Source organism: Monodon monoceros, unplaced genomic scaffold, assembly GCF_005190385.1.
Source record: "Monodon monoceros isolate NGI ecotype Baffin Bay Population unplaced genomic scaffold, NGI_Narwhal_1 Super_Scaffold_9, whole genome shotgun sequence".
Classification (NCBI taxonomy): domain Eukaryota; kingdom Metazoa; phylum Chordata; class Mammalia; order Artiodactyla; family Monodontidae; genus Monodon; species Monodon monoceros.
The window spans coordinates 49,484,674-49,508,351 of record NW_021703786.1 but is presented as its reverse complement, the minus strand read 5'-3'; the positions used below and the strand labels follow the sequence as shown (position 1 = coordinate 49,508,351).

The 23,678-nt window shown below is 37.0% G+C and overlaps 1 protein-coding gene across 5 annotated transcripts; it reads right to left on the bottom strand.

Moving 5' to 3' along the window:
- Positions 1 to 2,922: 2,922 nt before the first annotated feature.
- SPATA22 (spermatogenesis associated 22) lies at positions 2,923 to 20,821 on the bottom strand. Of its 5 annotated transcripts, XM_029212105.1 has the most exons (9): positions 20,789 to 20,821; positions 19,308 to 19,423; positions 17,462 to 17,590; positions 15,570 to 15,630; positions 15,335 to 15,430; positions 10,919 to 11,261; positions 8,086 to 8,215; positions 6,078 to 6,175; positions 2,923 to 3,249 (listed from the first exon to the last, which is right to left on the bottom strand). In XM_029212105.1, exons 2-9 carry the CDS (start codon positions 19,348 to 19,350, stop codon positions 3,058 to 3,060), a joined length of 1,092 nt encoding a protein of 363 aa, XP_029067938.1. In that variant the 5' UTR covers positions 19,351 to 19,423; positions 20,789 to 20,821; the 3' UTR covers positions 2,923 to 3,057. The 5 variants fall into 5 exon arrangements, with proteins under 5 accessions (XP_029067938.1, XP_029067939.1, XP_029067941.1 ...); XM_029212106.1 differs by lacking the exon at positions 20,789 to 20,821 and having other exon boundaries at positions 17,510 to 17,590; positions 19,308 to 19,427; XM_029212104.1 differs by lacking the exon at positions 20,789 to 20,821 and having other exon boundaries at positions 2,931 to 3,249; positions 8,086 to 8,218.
- Between the last annotated feature and the right edge of the window lie 2,857 nt (positions 20,822 to 23,678).

The window sequence follows — 23,678 nt, the reverse complement described above, 5'->3', positions numbered from 1 at the left end:
ATCAATTTACATTCCCACCAACAGTGCAAGAGGGTTCCCTTTTCTCCACACCCTCTCCAGCATTTATTGTTTCTAGATTTTTTGATGATGGCCATTCTGACCGGTGTGAGATGATATCTCATTGTAGTTTTGATTTGCATTTCTCTAATGGTTAATGATGTTGAACATTCTCCCATGTGTTTGTTGGCAGTCTGTATATCTTCTTTGGAGAAATGTCTACTTAGGTCTTCTGCCCATTTTTGGATTGGGTTGTTTTTTTGATATTGAGCTGCATGAGCTGCTTGTAAATTTTGGAGATTAATCCTTTGTCAGTTGCTTCATTTGCAAATATTTTCTGCCATTCTGAGGTTTGTCTTTTCGTCTTGTTTATGGTTTCCTTCAATCATTCTTGAAGTCCAAAAAAGCATTAATCATTTTTAAGACTGCTAAGTTTGCCTGCATTAAAATTTAAAATCTCTACTCATCATAGATGAGTAATTTGTAACTTTTTTAAAGTGAAAAGACAGTTACAAATTAAAAGAGATTGGCATCATACAGAGCTATCCTGGAGTATCCAAAATATATCCCAAACTTCTACAATCAATTAAAAACAAATACAAGGGGGCTTCCCTGGTGGCACAGTGGTTGAGAGTCCGCCTGCCGAGGCAGGGGACACAGATTCGTGCCCCGGTCTGGGAAGATTCCACATGCCGCGGAGCGGCTGGGCCCGTGAGCCATGGCTGCTGAGCCTGCGCGTCTGGAGACAGGTATATAAAAATATAAGTAAAAATATATAAAAATATAAGTAATTTTTAATTTTGTCATGAGGTAACAAGGAATCTAGTCTTGAGAATGTAATAGAATATCAATGTATTAGACAAGATCATTGCACAAATTGGGGCTAGAAACTACTCAGGATATAGGACAAAAATCAGAGATGTAGAGACTTGGTTGCATTATTATTTACAATGGTGATAAATTGGAAACTAAATACCCAGTGGTTAAGTGAATGTTGGCAAATGCAAATGATAGATATTAGAAAGTTATTATAAAATTTTTTTTTTTTTTTTTTGCAGTACGCGGGCCTCTCACTGTTGTGGCCTCTCCCGTTGTGAGGCACAGGCTCCAGACGTGCAGGCTCAGCAGCCTATGGCTCACGGGCCCAGCCGCTCCGCGGCATGTGGGATCTTCCCAGACTGGGGCACGAACCCGTGTCCCCTGCATCGGCAGGCGGACTCTCAACCACTGCGCCACCAGGGAAGCCCTATACTTTTTAAAGTTAATTATTTATTTATTTGGTTGCACCGGGTCTTAGTTGCGGCACGTGAGATCTATTTCCTGGACCAGGCACAGAACCCGGGCCCCCTGCATTGGAAGCATGGAGTCTTAACCACTGGACCACCAGGGAAGTCCCAGTTTTGTACTTTAAATTCTGTTTTATTGTCCTGTCTATTCATGAACCAGTACCATATTTTACATGAATATTTAAATATGCCTTCATAATATGTATTTAGTTTTTTAATGCCTGCCATTACTTTGACACTCTTTCCTTCAAATGGTGGAGCCTAATTTCCCTCCTCCTAAATGTGGTCCATACTTAATGACTCACTTCCAGCAAACAGAATGTAGTGGAGGTGATGCTATGTGACTTCCTAGGCTAGGTCATATAAAGGATAGCTCCACCTAGCTAACTCACTATTGGATTACTTGCTCTAGGGGAAGCTAGCTACCATGTCATGAGGACACTTAGGCAGCCCTTTGGAAAGGCCCACATATAAGACACTGAATCCTCCTTCCAGCAGAAAGCACCCACTTGGCAATCATGTGCATCAGCCTCCCTGGAGGTGAGTCCTCCTAATAGATCCCAAGCCAGAGCTGCCTAGCCAGTCCACTTATGAAATCCTGGCCCACTGAAACTGTGAGAGATAATAAATGCTTGTCATTTAAAGCCACTAATTTGGTGGGTAATTGGTTATGCAACAATAATAATATATGTTTAAGGCTTTATAATATTTGATAAAACTATCCTCTATTGTTCTTTTTCACAGTTTTCCTGACTATTCTCATTTTTTGATATCTATAACCTTTAGTATTCATTTGGTTAATGTGTGTGTGTGTGTGTGGTTTGTATTCATACAGAAAGAGAGAAAGAAATTATGTTATAAATTAATTTTAGAAAAATCAACATCTTTGTCTTCCTATCAAAGAAAATGATTTATTTTTCCATTTGTCCAAGTCTTCTTTTGTGTCCTTCATTAGTATCTATTTTAAAGTTTTGTTCATATACGTTCCACATTTATCACTTAGTATTGGTTAGTCTTAGATATTTTTTTAAATGATATCTTTATCCATTTCACACTCTAATGGTTTGGGTCATATAAATAACACCTACTGATGATTTCTGCATATTAAAATAGTTTTCTATTTTAGTGCCTTTACCAAATTATCTCATTTTACAGTAGTTTCTTGGTTGATTTTCTTAGGTTTCCCATATGTGCAATTATATCATCTACCAATAGCAGTAATTATTATACCCCAAATATTTCTCTTTTGTCTAATATATTCTGTGGGTCCCAGAATATAAATACCATAAATTCAGAGATTTTTGTTACTTTGTAACCTGCTCTGTTAACAAACAAGCACATGAAATAGTGCTTGGCACAGAGCATATGCCCACTATCTGAAGTAATTAAATGAACTGCATGGACTAGGAGCTCCAGTATAGGGCACCCTGACCTTGTTCCTGACTTTAGTGTGAATGTCTCTATATTTCCCCATTAAGCTCGATGTTGGCTTTTAGGCTGACTCAAATGTACTATTATCCCACGTTAAATAAGTATGTGCCTATTCTTATTATATTGAGCATTTTTATCTGAAATGGTTTTTTAGTTTTAGCAAATGCACCATTTTTATAATAACAGTAAAATTATTTTTCAAAAATTCTTTCCACATTAAAAGGATTTAAATATTTTAATTCAACAAGTGAAATACAGAAGAACAGTAGCCATAAAACCATGGAGATGGTAATTTAAACAAGAACAGAAAAATGCTTAGTTTTTACTATTTAAACTTCACTACTTACATTTCACTCATTACATTAGTATAATATCTCATTTCAGCATCTACAATTTTAACAAATGCTTGGAAAGTTTTTTGTTCAGAAACAGATGCTGGTCTGACAGAAACACATTTAAACATATTCTTTTTCTGGTCATAGTTTCCAACACACCTATGAACTCGGCCTCTAATCAGTCTTGGAAGTTCACGATCCTGTTTTTTAAAAAATAAATATCAATAAAGTTATTACTTCATTTGAATTTCAATTTTTTAAACTAATAATATGATCAACTAAATATGAATCACTCCAAAATGCTGTAATTCCCTTACCTCATTTAGGGCCCCACTGCGACAAGACCATAATAGCTAGTCGTAAATGGGTGCCCTGACACAGAAGACCTTCACTTTGGCAGGGCTTCTTACAAGCTAGTGAGCTGCTGCTTCTTAAAAGACTGAATAATTCCCAATATAATGGCACATGAATATTCACTTCTATTAGACTTCCAGAGTTCTACTTTCAGTAGATGACAGACTAGGTAGTTCAGACCGACTTTCCCACTGAAAAGAACTAGAACACCTGGATAGAATATTTATTTAAAAATATCCTCATAGACACCAGAGAGATAAAAGGCAGTGAGGAGTTACAGAGACCCCATCTGGGAGAGGACAGGAGTCCAGAATGGGGCCTGATATTTGGGGATGCTTTACCCCCTGAGGTATCTGCTAATTACAGTCAAGGCAATTTGAGAGTGTAAGAGACTTAGCAGTGCTTCTGACAGCTCACAGGGCTAGAGAAAAAATGGACTCCAGGGTCCCCCAAAGAAAAGAGATTCTGGTAACCACCCCACCCCCACCCCAGGCTTAGGGTTGGGAGACTCAAAAGGGTTGTGCCCTAATGGGACTAGTAAGCCAGAAAAAGACCAGCCAGCTCCAAATCCTCTCAGTCATGAATAAAATTATTCTGAGAGTTCTTTCGCTAAACAGTCATTAAAAAGCACTAACTATAAAGGAAAATGTTGATAATTGCTAAAGGACCATATTAAAGTGAAGATTTTCTTTTCTTCAAAAGCCACTACTAAGACTGAAAAAGCAAACCACAGAGTATGAGAAGATATTTGCAATGTACATAATAGAGAAAGAACTTGTACTCAGAATAGTTTTTTCAAAAACTCCTATAAATCAATAAGGAAAAAAAATAATTCAACAGAAAAAAATTAGAAGAGGCCTGAACAGATTTTTCAAAAGACGATATCTAAATGGCCAGTAAACAACAAAAGTGCTGAACCTCATTAGTCACCAGGGAATTGGAGAGAAATGAGATAGCACTAAACTTACCCACTAGAATGGCTAAAATAAAAAACAATGACTACTAAATGTTGATAAGAATGCAGAGAAACTACAACTCTCCTATGCTGATTGTGAGTACGTAAACTGTTACAACCCTTTGGAAAATCCTTTGGCAATAACTACTGTATTAGAACATACAAATGCACTACAATTCAGGAATTTTACTTCTAGGTATATACCCAACAGAAAGGCATGCATGTGCACAAGAGACATATATAAGAATGTTCACAGAGTATTATTCATAATAAAAAAAAAACCAAGAAACAACCAAGATGCCCACCAACAGTAGAACAGAAAACTAAATTGTGATATATTCATACAAAAGAATATTGTACATAGAAATATAAATAAATGAACTTTAGCTACATGCCACAACACAGATGAATCTTACGTTGTGCTGAATGAAAGAAACCAGACATAAAACAAGACGTACCACATGATACTATTTATATAAAGTTCAAAAACAGGCAGAATTAATTTATGATATTAAAAGTCACAGTAGTGGTTACTTGTAGGCAGAAAACAAGAGGGAGTGAATGGGAAGAGGCACAAGGATGCTAGGGTGATAGCAATGTTCTATTTCTTAACCTTGGTAATGTTCACTTTGTGATACCTTCATAGAATTGTACAGTTATGATTTGTGCATTTTTCTGTATATGTTATATTTTAATAAAAGTTTTTTTAAAACTTATCAGACTAGAGAAAAATAATCTTTCAAGATATTATAAAAATTAATAACATGACAGCTACTATTTCTTGCTTATCTGCTATGTGTCAGATGCTATACATTCATATATTTTATTATCTAATCTCCAAAACAACCTTTCAAAGTAGGAATTAGTCTCCCCAATTTACAGATTAAAAAACTGATGCTCAAGAAGTTTAAGGAGCTCACTCAAGGTCATACAGCTCATAAATGGTGGAGTACAAATTGGAATCCAAGTGTGATTTCAGAATTAAGCCCAATTTCAGAATTAATGCCAAACTATTTTACAAAGTATGTAAGTCTTATAAGGTTTCCAGCCTCCTTTGTTACCAAGCTCTTCCCTACATCCCAGCCCACTCTCTCTCTGCATTCCCCCAAGTTCATAACCACTACCCTTACCCCCATCACTTACTAACTCTACACTCTGGTAATTGTAAACTACTTGCAGTTTCCTGAACAATCCAGGCTCTATCTGAGCTTCATGTCTTTACATGTGCTGCTCCCTCACCTTAGAATGTGTTCCTCCAACCTCTTCCCCCACCTCCCAACACTTTGGCTTAATTCATTAGACCTTAAATATCTAAGACAAGACTACATTCTTCAAAAATCTTCCCCTGATCTGACCCATCCTCCCTATCTACTTCTATAGCACCCTGCACACACCACTTGTCATACCATTTATCAAACCACAGTGTAACATTTATGTTTCCGTCTTTCTACCTGAGATTATAAACTCTTTGAGAGAAAGAGCCATTTACCACTTTTATTCCACTTTGTATCCCCTGCATCTAGCACAGCACCTGGCATATAGTAGCCCTCCATTTTAGTTGAACAAGTAAATAATTTTAAAATCATAATTAAAACCAAACAAAATGTTGAAAGTACCACTAAATCATTAACAGAATTTCTACTACAGTTGAATTATAGCCTGCATTTGTATGTTTTTGTTGGCATAGGCTTTGCAAAGAATACTTAAACAGATACTCACTATTTCATAAAATACACAAGGCAGAGTATTTTTCCCATCTCTCAGAAGAAAAGTCTTTGAACAATATGGGCCAGGTGTAACAGCTGAATCGAGAACAGCTAAGCAACATTGAAATAGAGGGGGAAAAAATCAGTGTTGGTAAAATGCAAATAAAGTTTAACAAAGAGAAGTTGATATTTAAATAGCTATTCCCACACCAACCTCTCATGGTTTTGTTTATACATTGATAAGAAAACATCTTAAGAGGGAAAGATATTTCTGAAACTTTTATTCTAAGGAAAGCAAAATTTCTGGCCCTCTCCAACCTAGGATCAGGTTATATGACAAAGTTTATACAACTGACAATAGCTGGCCATCTGAAGCTTTTTTCTTTGAATGTGTTTGATTGAGTGGTTAAATCCTCAGACCAGTCTACTACATTATAGTGAACAAAATACACAAGTATAACAAATAAACATCATGGCTTAATGAAAAAAAAAGCATTGAATTAGAATCAGAAGTCATGCAATTGAGTCTCAGTTCTTCAACTTACTAAATCGAACAACTGTTTAACCTCTTTCAAATCTGTTTCATCTATAAAATTCAAATGATAATTCATGTTTATCTCAAGAAATTACTATAAAATGAGACCACTATTCATTCCTTTAATAACCATCTATCAGGTACTGATACTGAACATTTGTTACTTTGAGGTCAGCCTCCATTTCCCCTAATAATACCCAGATTTTCCTTTAGGAAATCTCTCCTATGCCATCCTTAGCCATATGATTTGGATGGGATTTGTCCCCACCCCTAGACCCAGGAGTAACCTGAGACTGATATAAGCCAGTCAGTGTACCCCCTTCCTCAGCTACAGAGCTCAGGGTTGCAGTGATGGGCTTGTTGCCCAGTCAAAAACAATGATATGCAAGGGGTCATTTGCTAGTTTCTGGGAAAGAGCAACCAGAAGAAACTATCAAAGAATGTGACTATGGTATAAGGAAGAATGTGTGGTATAGAGAATTTTGATAATCTTCTTAATGTCGTAAGGGAAGAGTCAGAAGCTGCTGGAGAGACCATAATTGGAGCCTCAGGATGAAGTCAACACTAACAGGATAGAAAGATGGCTAAATCTCAAAAACATAATGCTGGATGAAAATGTAAACTCTGTATGTTAAAACACATAAAACAGTAAATAAATATATATAAATTTATGAAATCAGATGTATAGAGTAAAATTATAAAAGCATGGAAAGGAAAGATACCATAGTGATTATCTCTAGAGAAGAAGAAAAATGGATAGCGGTTTTCAAAGATATCTATAACAATAGGTAGGTGGATATTTATTCTCTGTATTTTTCTGTATGTTTAAAATATTTCATAATTTAAATTAAATATTTTATTTAACCTATGGAAATAAATATGTTTTGAATCTCTACTTCTTGTTTATCTCTTCAGTCTAAGTAAAATTAAATTCCAGAAACATTTTACAAAACTCTCCTCCCTTTTAAATATTAATTTAGAAAACAGGCTAATTGTAGGGTGTTTACTCATATCAGTAAAGGATTCTTCACAAATGTTCTTTCAGAATATTTGATTTGTAATTTAACTTATATACAAAATTACTACTGGATTTAGTGTAATATAGTAGAAAGAACACTCTATTGAGAAGAAGACGACTTGGGGTCTAGATCCATTTCTGCTGCTAACTGGCATTATGATTTTTAGTCAAGTCTATTTTAATTATTTGCCCCACTTCCTCACCTACCTCAAGGGTTGGGTTAGATTACTTTTAAGAATCTTTCCATTTTTGACATTATGAATTAGAATTCTTCTACCATGAATAATCAAATACATCTTACGTCACACAAATCTATGACAGATACAGGAACTGAAGAAAATCCTAATAAACCATAATCTCCTTTTATAAAATGTTATTTTTCTTTAAGATCCCCTAGGTATTCCTATTAACATTCAAAATTATTGTCCAAATGGTACTACTGAAGTATTTCTGAAGTAGTATACCTACCTAATATTTCAAAAAGAAGTACAGTTTTCTGTGCATGTGCACACCAGTACTTCATGCTTTCAATAACTGCAGATATAATTCTTAAAGAATTCTCTTTCTCCTTAAGCTTTAACTGATACAATGATGCTTCCTTCTGAAAAAAATGAAAACATAGCATTAGAAAAACCTGTCATTTTTTTCGTCATACTCAGATTCACTTTTCTATGTAAAGATTCTAGGTCCTTATAATAGGCAAATGTGTAAAATATGTTAAAAGACTATGTAAAATATGTAAAAGGAACTATTGACAATTTTAGTACAGTTACTCCCCTAAATTAAAGGCATCATTAGTACTTTATAAAGGAGGAGAAACTATAATGCACTTGGAGAAAATTAATCAAGAAGAGGATTATTTTTTTCCTTTTTATCTCTGTTTTATATGGGCATTTACTCACTCATTCATTTGTCGATTCTTTGAATATTTTTAAAGCATCATGGGCCAATCCTGTGATAAACACAGGTGAGTAAAACACAATTCCTTTCCCTAATGTGCTCACACTCTGAGAGGGAACCCAGACACATTCATTCATTCATTCATTCATTCCAAAAGTATTTATTGGCACCTACTATGTGCCAAACATAGCTAATGAGGAAACAGTACTGAACAAAACAATCTATCTACCTTCAGAGACTGTACAGTCTAATAGGGGATTCAGAAAATAAATATAGAATGTCAGGAATTGCTATATCCTATGCATTAAAAAAAATAAACAGGGTAAAAGGATAAAAAGAGACAGGGATTATTATTTTAAATAGGTTGTTGAGTGAGGACTGAGTGAACAGCAAGTGTAAAGGCCTTGAGATGGGAATGTGTTTGGCATTTTTAAAGATCAACTAAAAGGGTGGAATGGCCAAGATGGCAGAGTAGGAAGACCCTGAGCCCACCTCCTCCCATGGGCACACTGAAATTACAACTATTTACAGAGCAATTATTGATGAGAAAAACCAGAAGACTAGCAGATAAGAAATTCTACAACTGAAGATATAAAGAAAGAACCACAACAAGACTGGTAGGAGGGAAGATACAAGGTATAGTCAAGACCCATACCCCCAGGGTGGGCAACCCACAAATGGGAGGTTAATTGCAATCACAGAGCACCAGGACCTGGCCCCGCCCACCAGCCTGTTGGACCAGTACTGGCATGCCTCAGGCCAAGAAAGTAGGCAGGCCTACAAGAAAGAGGAAGGAAGGCAGGGAGGGAGGGAGGAAAAGAAAGCCTGATGACATAAGGTCATACAAAAATAAAAGTTGAACTAATTAACTAAAATTTTAAAAGATCAACTAAGAATACGGTGTGCTAAGATACTAATTTTTGGGGAGGGGGCACCTTCCTTCATGAGGGCAGTGGCATATCCAAGAACACTTGATGGAACATTTTTTTCCAACTACAATTACCTTCCCTCCTCTTCCCATACCTAATGAAGATATGAATGCTTCCTGTTGAGGATTACTGCCATAATGAGCCACTGTTACTAAGGTGACTATCATATCATTCTTGTGTACAAGGAAACAAGGTTGGGAACCACTGTGGAACATGCAATATTAGTCAGATTTCCAGAAAAAAAAATTTATCCCAGATGGCTTATTGAAAAAACTGCTTACAGGTGTATGGGCAGAATAAACATAGGGTACTTAAGCACTCAAAGACTAACAACAATAAGAAACTTCTACCACTCCTAGGCTGAAAGGACAAGAGGAGGAAATAAAATTACCAAGCCTGTGAAATCTGGACTTACGGAGGGGCTACATCATGCAGGGACACAGCTACCACCTGAGACACAACACTTAAGCAGGGGGGAATGGGAAAACCCAACCTCTCTCTCTACCCTTTGATGTCCTGCCTGGGACTTCCACTCCCACTGGCTGACTCCTAACAGAAGCCAGCTAATGGATCCCAGAATGATGCACTATGTAGGACCATTCAGCCTTCCAGGACACAGACAAGGGCTGAGGATAAAGAATCTATTAGACCAGGTGGCGAGCAAGGGAAGATAGCAAACAGCCAGAACATATATGAAAGACATTTACAAAGAATGACTAGAATGAGAGGTGGAGAGAGGAAATAAGGCTGAGGCACAGGTATGGGGAAGAATATAAACCAAAGCAGAGTCATATTAGAGTGCGTTTAGAGAATTGTGAAGAGTCTGAAATGGCTGGAGCATTGAAGAATTAGTGAAATATGGAATACGAAGCTGTGAAAGTAAATAAGACCAGATTATAGAGCAGAAGTCAGCAAACTACGGCCTGCAGGCCAAATCTAATCTGCTGTGTTTTTTGGGTAAATTTTCATTGGAACTCAGCCACACCAATTAGTTTATGAATTATCTATGGCTGCTTTTAAGGTACAACAGCAGAGTTGAGTGGTATAGTTGAGTACTTGCAAGAGAGACAATATGGCCCATAAAGCCAAAAATATTTACTATCTAACCCTTTACAGAAAAAGTTTGCTGACCCCTATTAAAAAAAAAAAAAAAGAGTGACATATGAAGAACTTGAAGAATTGCTGCAAGCAATGGATAAACTATCATCATCTCAATAATTAGCAAACAGTGAAATTCAGAACCTGGTAGGAAATTCTAAAGCAACTCTGAAAAGCAGCAGCCATTCACAACCTCTAAGAAAATATTTTGGACACTAACATATATCTACTCCAACAGAACTGGGTATTTGTGCTAATCAAGTAATGTATACCAGGGGAGTGATTTCAAATGCTCTTATCTCTGTAATTTTCTAAATACTTATCTCATTTTTTTAATGTAAATACAAAAATGCAAATAATATTTAAAAGTTTACCTTGAGGGTGTTTTCTTCTGGAAAATCATCCAACATTTTTTTCTTAAATTGATTTTGTTGAAAATTGGGCTTAAATGCCTGTAATGAACCGTTTTTGTCTAGACTTCTCATTGTGGAGCCAGATATTTTTGACGAATGTGTTTGTGTGAGTACTTCACTTTCTCTTTGGTGAGATAAGTTAGTAGATTCAGATACTCTTAATTGTTTCCATTGTTGAGCTCCCAAATTCACTGGACATGAATTTATTCCATTATTTGTCATTAGATTTGTTCTTTTGCACTGAGGCTTAAAATCATTTCTATCCCAAGTTTTTAAAGTGGTATTTTTGTTGCCGTCTCTGTAGCTGAAATAGTTTTGTTTTTTAAATTAGTATTAATTTTGTTTCTATATACTTTTTCTTACGTGAAAGAAAATTATTAATGAAAATTTGCATTTACATGGTAATTTGTGGTTTATAAACTACTTTGTAATTAATGACCAGTTAGAAATTCCAAATACATCATCACAACAACTCTACGATATATTATACCTCTCTTGGTGAGGAAACTGAGTCTTGAGGAGGAAGTAACTTGCCCAAAATCATATAGCAAGTTACTGACAATCCAAAACCCAGAGAATCCTAGTCTCCCAACTCAAAGTCCAGTGCCATAGAGTATATTTCTAAATTATACAAGCCTTCATATGACAGTGGTTATGAACCCTCAGGGGCCACGGCAGTGAAAGCCCCGAGTCCTAATCACTGGACCACCAGGGAACTCCCTGCTTCCTTTTTTATACATTTATTTTTAAATTTTCTACAAAGTAAAATTTTCAAAAGTTAAACTATTGCTCGTCAGTGATTTTAAATCACAAGGAAAATAGATATAGACAGGGTAGACAGCTGTTTGATTAGAAATTTTGTACTTTTACTGTGTAGCTTAAAAACTCTACTTATGAATATGTTTCAGCATTTTACTAGCTACATTAACCTAAGTGAGCCGTACCAGTTCATCAGAACATGATGTTAATGAGGCCAAAATCAAAAGTATAATTTCTCAGCAGGCTAGTTAAGAGTTCCACAGGGAAAAACTAGTCTAAGTCACAAATGCTTATTCCGGAATAATTTTCCTAAAAATACCACAAGTACCACAAGAGGGCAAACAATGCAACCCATACCTTGTTAGGGAAAATAATCCAAGAAAACGTCTAGGTTCCCTAGACCAGATTACATGGGACCTGAAGCTTGTATAATTTAGGGAGCTTTCGTAAGTAAATTAGGTACAAAATTCAGTATGAAAATAATGAAAAAAGAAATCACCACAAATAATTTAAAATTATTTTAACTTGATAAATACCACAAACATCACAATATCCAGGAAAAACTTATTAAGTAATTGCCTAATACACCTCTATAAAATTTTTTCCTACATTAATCACCTCTTCATATGGCAACAATTTTATATTCAACAGAGAGAATAGAAACATAATTTTCTCATTCCTCATGGCTGTGGAAATTACTTTTATTTTCATAGTTTAGGAAAGTTTCTTTTAGCTTTACAACTCATTATTGGTAACAATGCATCTGCAACTTTCTCCAATGTTTTCGTTCAGGAGGTGCTCCTAGCCTGGGGAAATGCCTTGATATTTCTGTTTAAAAATTAATTAATTGATTAATGGCTATCTCTGGATCAGTGTGACTATGAATAACTTTCTTCCATTTACTTTTTTTTCTAGAATGATTATATTATTTTTATAATAAGAACAGTAGGCTATTATAGAAAAAAAATACTTTATCTTCCCTTAAAAGCAATTTATTGAGCTTTCCTGGTGGTGCAGTGGTTAAGAATCCACCTGTCAATATAGGGGACACAGATTCAAGCCCTGGTCTGGGAAGATCCCACACACCGTGGAGCAATTAAGCCCATGCGCCACAACTACTGAGCCTGTGCTCTAGAGCCCGTGAGCCACCACTACTGAGTCCACGCATCACAACTACTGAAGTCCTCGTGCCTAGAGCCCGTGCTCCGCAACAAAAGAAGCCACCGCAATGAAAAGCCCACGCACCGCAACCAAGAGTAGCCCCCGCTCCCCGCAACTAGACAAAGCCCACGCACAGCAACAAAGACCCAATGCAGCCAAAAATAAATAAATACATTTATACAAACCAATTTATTGATCTATCTAAACCTATTTGCCAGGTTGTGCCCAATTTCCAGTTTCTAAAGTCTTCACCTCTCCTCAACTGAGATTTCTTAACCATCAAGTGCAATCCCAATTTCTCTAAGACCACTTATTTAATTGCAGGAGCTTTAGTATGAAAGCTTGAAGATGTTAACATCAGTTCACCTTGCTTATTGTCTAGTATACTAATTCTGGTGAATTAAACCTATCTTGACAACCTAATAGTTTAATACCTATAAGAATAGGAGTCTACATTGCTCTTGCAAATTCCATGTTTCAAGAGATTCTAGACAAGGGTTATCAGGTAAAATACAGGATGCCCAGTTAAATTTGAATTTCAAATAAATAACAAATAAAATTTTAGTATAATTATGTCCCAAATATTACATGTGACATATACTAAAAAATTATTTGTCCATTATCTGAAATTCAAATTTTACTGGGCATCCTATATTTTTATTTGCTAAATCTTGCAATGTTAGCCTAGATTCTCAACCTAAGCATAGAACCAGTTAAAAGATCTTCAGCAGATTACTAACTGCCTACTTGGGTTTTCAAATGTCTTCTGCTCCTGGATTTTCTGTTGTTATATTCCAACTGTCTGACAGATCATTTATTATTTCAAATTGGAATATCCAATACTGGCTGCCTATCCATATTACAATCTGTTACCTAATTCTCTAATGTCTATCAGAATGCATTTTCTCCTAGCACTTGCAGCTGGAACTATGCCTCCGAGGACCATCTCAAACCACTGAATAGGCCTAGTTTGAAGCAGTGGTACTGAAGAAAGAACTGACTGGTCCTGAGGAAACCAGCATGAGTAATAAAAACAATACTAAACTTTTAAAAATAAAAATACTGTTTTGTTGTATTAACCACTTTATTAAAAGTTTCCCGCTTTTTAAAAAATATGGTATCTTCATCTACTAAAAGTGAAGGTGATGTTAACTTCACAGGGTTGTTGTAAGGATCATTAAAATAACATAACAAAGCACTAACCAATGACTGATATATGATCTGGGGTTGGGGTTGTTTTCCAATACTTTGTTTCCAAAATTATTTCTCTCAGTAGTTTGCCACTTACCCAAAAATACTAAAGTCCAACCTAAAAAAATAATCCATGTCCTTTATCTATTCATTTTTTTCGTATTATTTAGACATTAAACTTAGATATTTCTGGCAATGACCCAAAAGTACCCTCACCATCTTTTTTTTTTTTTTTTTTAATAAATTTATTTATTTATTTATTTTTGGCTGCGTTGGGTCTTCGTTGCTGTGCGCAGGCTTTCTCTAGTTGTGGTGAGCGGGGGCTATTCTTCGTTGCAGTGTGCGGGCCTCTCATTGTCATGGCTTCTCTTGTTGCGGAGCACAGGCTCTGGGCGTGAGGGCTTCAGTAGTTGTGGCGCACGGGCTTAACTGCTCCGCAGCATGTGGGATCTTCCTGGGCCAGGGCTCGAACCCTCATCTCCTGCATTGACAGGCGGACTCTTAACCACTGCGCCACCAGGGAAGCCCTACCCTCACCATCTTACCATATGCTTATGATTTCATTCTCTGTCTTTCTTATTCCATCCTATTTACCTTGGAGCTGATTATCTTACTGGGGTAAGGCTCAGCATTCTATTTGGTTCTCAATTCCTAAATATATCCGACATTTTTTTTTCATTTATTTTTTTTGACATCTTTATTGGAATATAATTGCTTTACAATGGTGTGTTAGTTTCTGCTTTATAACAAAGTGAATCAGCTATACATATACATATATCCCCATATCTCCTCCCTCTTGTATCTCCCTCCCACCCTCCCTATCCCACCCCTCTAGGTGGTCACAAAGCACCGAGCTGATATCCATGTGCTATGCGCCTGCTTCCTACTAGCTATCTATTTTACAGCTGGTAGTACATTTAGATACAGTTATTCTTGACTCTTTAACTATTGTCAACTAGATCATTAATAATCCACAGCAAAATCATAAATTCATGGTGATAAATATTTACAAAAATTTCATTATAACATGAAGTATTCTTTGGAAATATAATCACTGCCAAATTTACCTATTTTTAAAGTTATATATGGCATGTTCTCTTCTTTTATAAAACACAGCTAATATCACTATAGTTAGTTATTAAGTATATAAATTTCCTAAATATAATTCTGTTTAAGAAAGGAAGAATAGATAGAGGAGAAGGGAAGGGACTAAAGAAGGAGATGGGAAGGAGAAGAATGAATAAGAAAAATCTTAAGTAGACTCACCTCCAACCACTCTTGCTTCTTTCAGCATTTAATTGAATAGATTTAGACACAGAATCTTGACTTCTCAGGGGATGAGAAACTGAATGTGGTATTTGCCTTTCAAGGAAATATGTATTATTAACTATTAATAATTTGTTCCCTGATTGAGAAATATAAAAATATAAAATATATATAGAAGAATAACATCAGTCTGTAACAGACACATACATTCATTGGTATATATTTTTCCACATACCCTGTGTTCACTGTTTTCGTTAAAGGAGGCAGCTCTGGATTCATAGCTTCCCAGGCCCAATCTCAAAAGATACAAGTAATATAGGTAAGAGTAAGATAGGGAGCAATTTTTGAAATAATTCTTTCATATTTATTTAATATGTGGGGGGAGGCAGTTCAAAGTTTGAAGGAGAAAAGGACTTGAATATATGGACATGTTCTTCAATAGTACTTTGTTGTGGAATTTGTCATAGGCTGCCTTATTAATTTTTTAGATGTCTTTCTTTCCCATTGTATTCTAAGCAAGGTAATAGTTTAATCTGTATCTCTTCCACAGTCAATCCTAGTATAGCACCTTGTATTTTGTAACATAAATTCAGTGTAATAAATGTTTCTTAATCCCAACCCACAGCAAGAAATACATCGAAACCCGGAATATATACAGGCATGGTGTGCATGTGTATGCGCGCACGTGTGTGTTTGAGGGAGAATATAACAATTTTACTATCAATTCTTATTCTTACTATATGATATACTGACACTTTCTATTCTATTCTTTTCTATTTTATTCTCTTCTATTTATTTTTTAAAAGGTTGGTTATTTCCTAACCTACTAATGGATCAAGAAAAAAATTTGAAAAACACTGATCTAGTCCTATCTCTTGCCCAATATAAGAATCTTGTTATATCTCTGACAGATAGTAATCCTGGTCAGAGTTTGAAAAGTTCAGTACTTCAGGAGAATGCACACTTCCCTATGGAACAACTCAAATTGTGATTTTTCAAGATCATCTATCATTCATGCTACTTATAAAAATATTTTAAATAGTAGAGAACTTTTTAAATGGCAGAAGATGACCACTTATGCATATCCATGTGAATTTTTAATTTTTTATCCATAAAAATGAGAATAATATGAAATTCATACTTCCAATTCCTCAAATGTGGAAGAAAACAAAATAACTATAGATGTAAAAGTAGATTAAGGTCTATGGTTGCACAAGGATTTTTAAATTCTAGTTGCATAAAATCCTATTAAAGATTTTTAAGTGTGTCCCCCAAAAATGTAAATGTATATAACCAGCATGTACCAAGTATATTTCAGACTGTCTGCCTGTCCATGCCTTCTTCCATAGAGAAGTAAAGAGCAAGCAAACATTAAGACCTTTCAGCACAAACCACCACAGCTAATTGTTTCAGATATGAGAGGCTAACCATAAAGATAAATTAGGATTTCAGTGACCTCACTTAATATGAGCTGAAGCAGAGGCTCTCTGTCTTGATTTTGAATCAAGAGAAACAGAGGGCAGCCAATGGTGGGCCCTGAGAACTAGAACTAAAAGGTTACGTTAACACCAAGCAAGAGCAATTTAGTTCACACGCCAGTCGAAGCTATAAGGAAGCCAATGGGATGAAAGAGTGAAAAGCCAATAAATGAAAAATGGCAAAAATTATGTAAGAAGAGAAAAAAGACTAGGGGCAAGCACTAGAAATTCCTGGGCTTCTACCCTTCCTAAGGTCTACTTTCTTCCATTTTTCCTGTGTTCCCATTCACACTTATCCTTATTCCTGAAGGAACTTGAGTTTCTCCATTCTTTATCACCAAATGTTTAAGTCACAATATCTATACGTGTTTTGAAAAAGAAAAAAAAACCTTTACAATATAGGTTACTACTTCATTAGAACAAAGGCTCCAGATTTAAGATACTCCATTTAAATGCTAAGACACTCTTGTAGACAAGGAAACTCAAACTACTATACTGGAATGTTCAGAAAGAACCAAGTAATCCCTATAATTGGATAGTGGAAAGAAGAAAAAAATAAACTTTCTATTTCCATTATAATAAAATAGAAATGGTTATTTTCTATAATCCTATTTCTTATTTTCTGAAAATTTTCACCTTATTTTCTTACCTGTTGGTAGAGGAGGGAAATCATAACTGTCAGAAGCAGTACTGATACCTGGATCATTTTTAAGTGGATTGGATGTTAATGGCTGTCTATTCCTCTTTTTCTGATTGAACAGTGGTACAGGCAAACAGCCTAAATTGAATGTACCGATAAATAAGTACATAATAGGCAAATAGTCAGATCTAGTTATAGACTAATTACTAGTATATAATAATTCACGATTTGAATTTGTCTGCCTCTATATATTAATTTTATATTTATTACAGATATATTTCTATAGATTTGGAATTTTTTTACACTCTTTTTAAGATCCCGAATAGCCTTGTCTCTCTAAAAACTCCTTTCTTGTTCTATGTTGACACTGCCTTAATTCCTCTTGTTTGGCAGTAATTCCCATCTCCTCCCTCATCCCCCTACCCTTTCCAAATCCACTTTTTGTTTTCCTTACTTCCCTCCTGTTCTTGCTTATCACCATATCAACTGGAGGGGACACTTCAAGTACAATAGAGGTAAGGGAGAACCAAAATTTGACCCATTTTGCTTTCCAAAACCCTAACCACTCTCTGACTACGGTAGCATACCCTTTAAGGCCATGGTTCTCAAACTCTACTTTGACTAAGATTTATCTGTGGTTATGCTTAACATGCCAGTTTTTAGACCCCACCCTCATAGATTTTATTTCAATCGACTTGCTTTGGAAACCAAAACTCTGCAATTTCAACAAGAACTCCAGGTGTCTGTAATGCATATTTTCTGTGGATCATTTTGAGAATGCCTTAGAGTGATAGTAATAAATCCAAATGAGAATAAATACTACTCCAAACCCTCCAGTTGAGGGACCTGGGATCTCAAGTCAGGTCAAAAGTCAGAACACTAAAACTAGAAGGGATCTCAGAGGAAAAAGAAAAAGCTTACACATGGCCACAGTGAAAGAACCTAGATAGGGCCCACACTTCCTAACTCTCAGTTCAGATATCTTGCCACTATACCATACTCTAGTTGGTCCATCAACACTTACACTTACATGAGCATATAGATTCTGGTAACTGTCTGATGAACGGCTGGGACAATGATGTGGGCTCAGACTGTCTGAATTTGAATTACAACTTCAAAGCATGTTTCAATTAAAATTTAAAGTACAAACTACGGCTGTTTCCTTAAACTCACTGTGCCAATATGGCACATAGTGAGAGGCAGAATAATACAGTGATTAAAAGAATGGAGTCTAGGTTCAAATCCTGGCTCTTCCACTTCATAAATTACTTATTTAACCTCCTTGTGCCTTTGTTTCTCATCTAGAAAACAGGGATGACAATAATAACTCTCTCAGAGTAAATAAATTAACATATAATTAAATGCCCAGAATACAGTACACCCCCCATAAATAATAGCTGTTATTATCTTCATTGTGCATTATCATCATTCCTTTGGTTCTCTTCATTCTTGCCCTCTGTCCTTATACTAACAAATTGGGAAAGCAGAAATGGCAGGGGAAGCTATTAGGGAAACAGAAGCACTTCTGAAAATATTTTAAATAGTCACAAATAAAAATTAAAATATTATTAATTTCATTATTTTCAGCTTACAAAGCACAAAACAACTCAAGCACATGGGATTTGTAGAAAGAATACAAGAGTAAATCCAGGAAAGTCTGATTTTACTTCCACATAAGCCACTAAGTGTTTTGTCTTAAGTTATTTTACTTCCTTCGACCTAAAAAGTAAAGAGGCTAGACTATATGTTCATTCTTTTTAAAAGTTCCTTCCAAAATGTTGCATCTATATACTATACAAGGTTTACATAGTATATACAAACTATAGAAATTTTTAAAATAAAAGTCAGTCAATACCTGCTGTATTTCGAGTTGAATTTTCATTTATGTTTCTCTTCATTTCCTTCGATATCAAAGTCTATAATTTTTTCTTTAGCGCTCCAACTTTACAACATGAAGTTGTTCGACTAAACCTTCAAAGAAAGAAATTTATACCTTGTATTGTATCAACAACAAAATCAAGTTCTCAGCCTAGTAATTACTGAAATTTTGGTTTAAACCTATGGTTTCAAACCTGATAATGTAAACTTTCTGCCAGACTCTTTTGCTTTCTGAGTAAGAATTTACAGCATAACCCATTTTTCCAAATCTGTTTGAAGTAAGACTAGTGTGGCTATAATCTTGCTTTCTAAACACGTGTGGATTTTCACAGAGTCTACATAATTTATTTCAGAATCAAGGATCCACAGTGAGAATAATTCTGAACCAGATCTACAAAGAGGGAGAGGGACTACAACATTGGCAAACATACTTACAAGGCCAGGGAGGAAACACACACAATTGAACTAGCCATGTGAGAACGTATTCTGTGTCTCACTTTTAAAACACTGTGCAGACCATCTGCTTTGGCCATTAGTTTGAGATCCCTGGATTACATAATGCCAAAGACTAAGGCCTCACTTAATATCCAGAATAATTGTACTGATAAGTTTCCACTCTGTTTCTATAACTTAAACAAGTGAAATAAGATTTTTTTGTTTTTTCTTTTACCACAGAATTTCTGTTGTAGTTTTTTCCATGTTTAGCCTCTTATATTTTGATCCCAATTTAATTCAATAAATACTTGCCTATTTCATGAAAAGGTAAGATTCAAATCCAAATAAGATCATTTCTGCTCCCAAGTTCTCTGCCCCATGAGACAAATAGACATGCACACCACTGAGTTAACAATGCAAATCATACTGAGGTACGTATTAATTTCCAAATATCGTTTCTAGAAATAAAACGTGGGAAACACGAGGTCAGGGGCTGCCCCTGCTTTGTTTCCACAGATTGGTCTTGAACCTGGATATAGTATGCCCTTTAGAAAATATTCTTGATGCCGTTCTAGGAACCAAACAGGTTATATGACCCTTTCTCAGCCCAGAAATACCAACGCAACACACATCCTGAGCTTAGAGGGGGACGACAAGAGACTCAGGCAAACAAAAGCGCCACATCCTCCCCTGGACCACTGACCCTGGGGGCAAGGGACCCTAAGGTGCCCCCCACTCCGGCTTCCCACTGGACCCTAATTACATTAAGGCGGGTGGTGACATCGATGTGCAGAAAGTTTGCTCAATGCGCACACACGCACACACCCTGCCCCAAAGGCCGTTGCCTCAGAAGGAGGCCGTCGGGCCTACTTGGGCGCCTCTTGGGGAAAAAACATCAAGCTCCAGTCAGGGCTCATGTTCTCTCCCAATGATCTCTCCTGACCCAGGGATCGCGGCAGTTTGGTAACTAGGGCCCACACAGACTCCTTCCCTCCTTGGCCCTCCTGTCATACGACACGCAACTTTAACCTTCAGGTTCCTCGCCTCCGTCAACCGCCACCGCGTCAGCCGCCACCAGCCGCCTTCCCGCCGCCGAAAAGACGCGGAAGTCGTGCTCTGCGCATGCACGGCCCCGCCGCGCGCCACCGTCGGCGCAGGCGCAGAGGCCACCATCTGGGGGCTCGGCGCCGTGTCGTCGTCACTTCTGTGGACAAAGAGGGAAAGACACGCACCCCTTTTCCCTGGCACGGAAACATGAACGCGCCTCCCCTTGCGTTCTCATACTGTTGGGTACACTCCCTTTGGAGTTTTGCCCAGAGAGGGACAAGCCTGCTCAGCCAACCTTCGCCCCAGCTTCATCAGGAAGTTAGGCCAGAGCTGGTCGCCCAACCGCGTTCCCACACTCCGAAGTCATTTCTTAGGTCTAGACGTCAGTTTGCGAGATGCTGGTGGCACCCCAGAGTGTGCCTAGAATAGGATAACTCAAAGGCCACAGGCCTCGGTCTTCCCTGGTGGTGCAGTGGTTGGGAGTCCGCCTGCCGATGCAGGGGACACAGGTTCGTGCCCCGATCCGGGAAGATCCCACATGCCGCGGAGCGGCTGGGCCCGTGAGCCATGGCTGCTGACCCTGCGCGTCTGGAGCCTGTGCTCCGCAACGGGAGAGGCCACAACAGTGAGAGGCCCGCGTACCGCAAAAAAAAAAAAAAGGCCACAGGCTTCAAAGCCAGGCCAGAGGGGTCTTTCTTGGTCTGGCTGAGAGTCCGAGTGAGGTCAAGCAGACGGGGCATTGGAGTCGCCAGGAGGCTGGGAGAGCTAGCTTGGGTTTAGATGACAGTCCCGCAAGGCCAAGCGTGGTCAGGAAGGCAGGGCCAGTGCTGCGCAAGCTCGGGAAGGGAAGGAGTACATACCTTAGAGACCTAGGACCCCGGAGAGGAAAGGGACGGTGCAGTGACCTGGGCTCTGGCCCTCGGCCATTGGACTGCCCCTCTCTGGCCCTTTGATGTCCGGCACGTTACCCCCGCTAAACCTACATTTCCTTCCTCAGTAAAATAGCAATAATAATACTTAATTGTCCTGAAGATTCCTAAAGAGAAAATGAACAATTCTGACACACAGTAAATGCTCAATAAATTTTAACCCTTATTTAATAACAGTAGCTGCCATTTATTGAGTACTTACTGGAGGCCAGGAATAATAATTCTACTTCTGTCTGGGTTCAAAGCCCGTTTTTTGTTGTTACCCTACCTTCTGACCATTTGAAGACTGGGGTAGGTGAAGGGAAGAGTTGCGAAGGGACCCAGAGATAAAGGGAATGTTGTTAGTGAAGTCCTAAGACTATGAGACCATAAGACTTATTAGTAGTTTCTTTGAAGATTAGGCCAAATAAAAGAGAATGTTGGAAGATAGGATTAGAGGTAAATTGAGACCAGATAATAAAAGATCTTGAATGCCAAACTAAGGAATAAGTCTGAAGGAATAAGGTCTTCGTTTAATTTGGAAAAGAGAAGACTTCACACAATAAAATGTCTGAAAAAACTTGTCTTCATGGTTCCAGAGAGGAGGTTTTTAAAAAAATGAGTAAAAACTTCAAGGAAGCAGATTTTGACCTGATATACATATGTACACACACACATATGTAACACCCATCTACCCCCCAAAATAGATTTCTCATTGAAAGAAAAAGACTTTAAACCCACTGTGAGAAACATCCTGAGCTACATCTGTAAGGACTGCAGAAGTGGAATCTTTGCTAGCAGTTTATAAACCTATCTGTTCTATCACTATCTTGTTCTGATTATCATTTATTTATTTCCACCTAGAAAGTTATTCTGGATGGATGACAGCTATAGGACCACAGGGGAAGAAAAAATTAAAATAGTAATAGTAGTTTGATTACATGACTGCTGGACAACCACACTGTGTATGAGACGCTTTATGTGTCGTATTGGAGAGAAAACCCTCTCATCCCCCAATCATACTATTTTGGAAACAACTCTGCCTTGAATTTGTTTCCTACAAATTTTCTGACATTGATCAATTGGACAGCCATGACTATGAAAAATTTATTCTCCCTTTGTTTTAAAGTATATTATTTTACTAATAAATCAGGCACCAACATCCCTACAAAACATTTGTAGTACTGGAAGTCAGGCTTATTTTTTTTAAGTCCTTCAAAACATTAAATATTCAACCTAATTGTGAGATAGTGACAACTAGAAAGGGTCTCACTTTGTATACTATGAGTTCTCTGAATTCTCGGAAAGAACTAGACTAATAAGAATTTGTATTTTTTGTAGGGTGCGCTTTGGGAAACAGGGAGTTAAAAATCTTTCGGAAGTTAACTTGGTATAAGAGTATGAAAAGCCTCTGTTGCTCTAGTTCTAAGGAAATGCTCTCCTTTTTTTCTAATAAAGCTTTCCGCAGAAGACAAACTCTGTACACAATAAACAGGGTAAGTATAGGACAGAATTACTACAATTCATTAACTCTCAAAAAAGTTATTCATTTTGACATGTAAGGGAGACTTTATTTATGAATGTTAGATGTGATTCAGAGTACTGTTCTGTTAAAATTCCATAAAACAAGCCTCGAAATGCAAGTCATTTGTGCCAGCTCCAAGTACATAGCTGAAGCAGCATTTCCAGAGAGACTAGGGCAAAGGACAGAACTAACCACAAATTGGCAGAAAAGAAACAAAACATAATCGAGTGTTAATAATTCACCATAGTTACTGCTCTTAAAACCAAAGTAACTAAACAATACGACTGTCATCTGTTTACATTTATGCTTGTTTTCTGCATCTCTACAATGAAGTGTTCAGTGTACACGGATGTGGGCAGAAAATCAAAGGCTGCAGGGCTTTATCTGAAATTAGAACAGTAATTTTAATGTGTACGTTTTGATTTTATTATTA

Excerpts from the sequence above, each read along its gene's own strand:
- SPATA22 (XM_029212104.1), bottom strand. The coding sequence starts at position 19,350 with ATGAAGAGAAACATAAATGAAAATTCAACTCGAAATACAGCAG. Across the intron at positions 11,262-15,334 it reads AGAAGCAAGAGTGGTTGGAG|CTACAGAGACGGCAACAAAA; the intron begins GTGAGTCTACTT and ends AAACTATTTCAG. Across the intron at positions 3,250-6,077 it reads CTTGTGTATTTTATGAAATA|GATCGTGAACTTCCAAGACT; the intron begins GTGAGTATCTGT and ends TTTAAAAAACAG.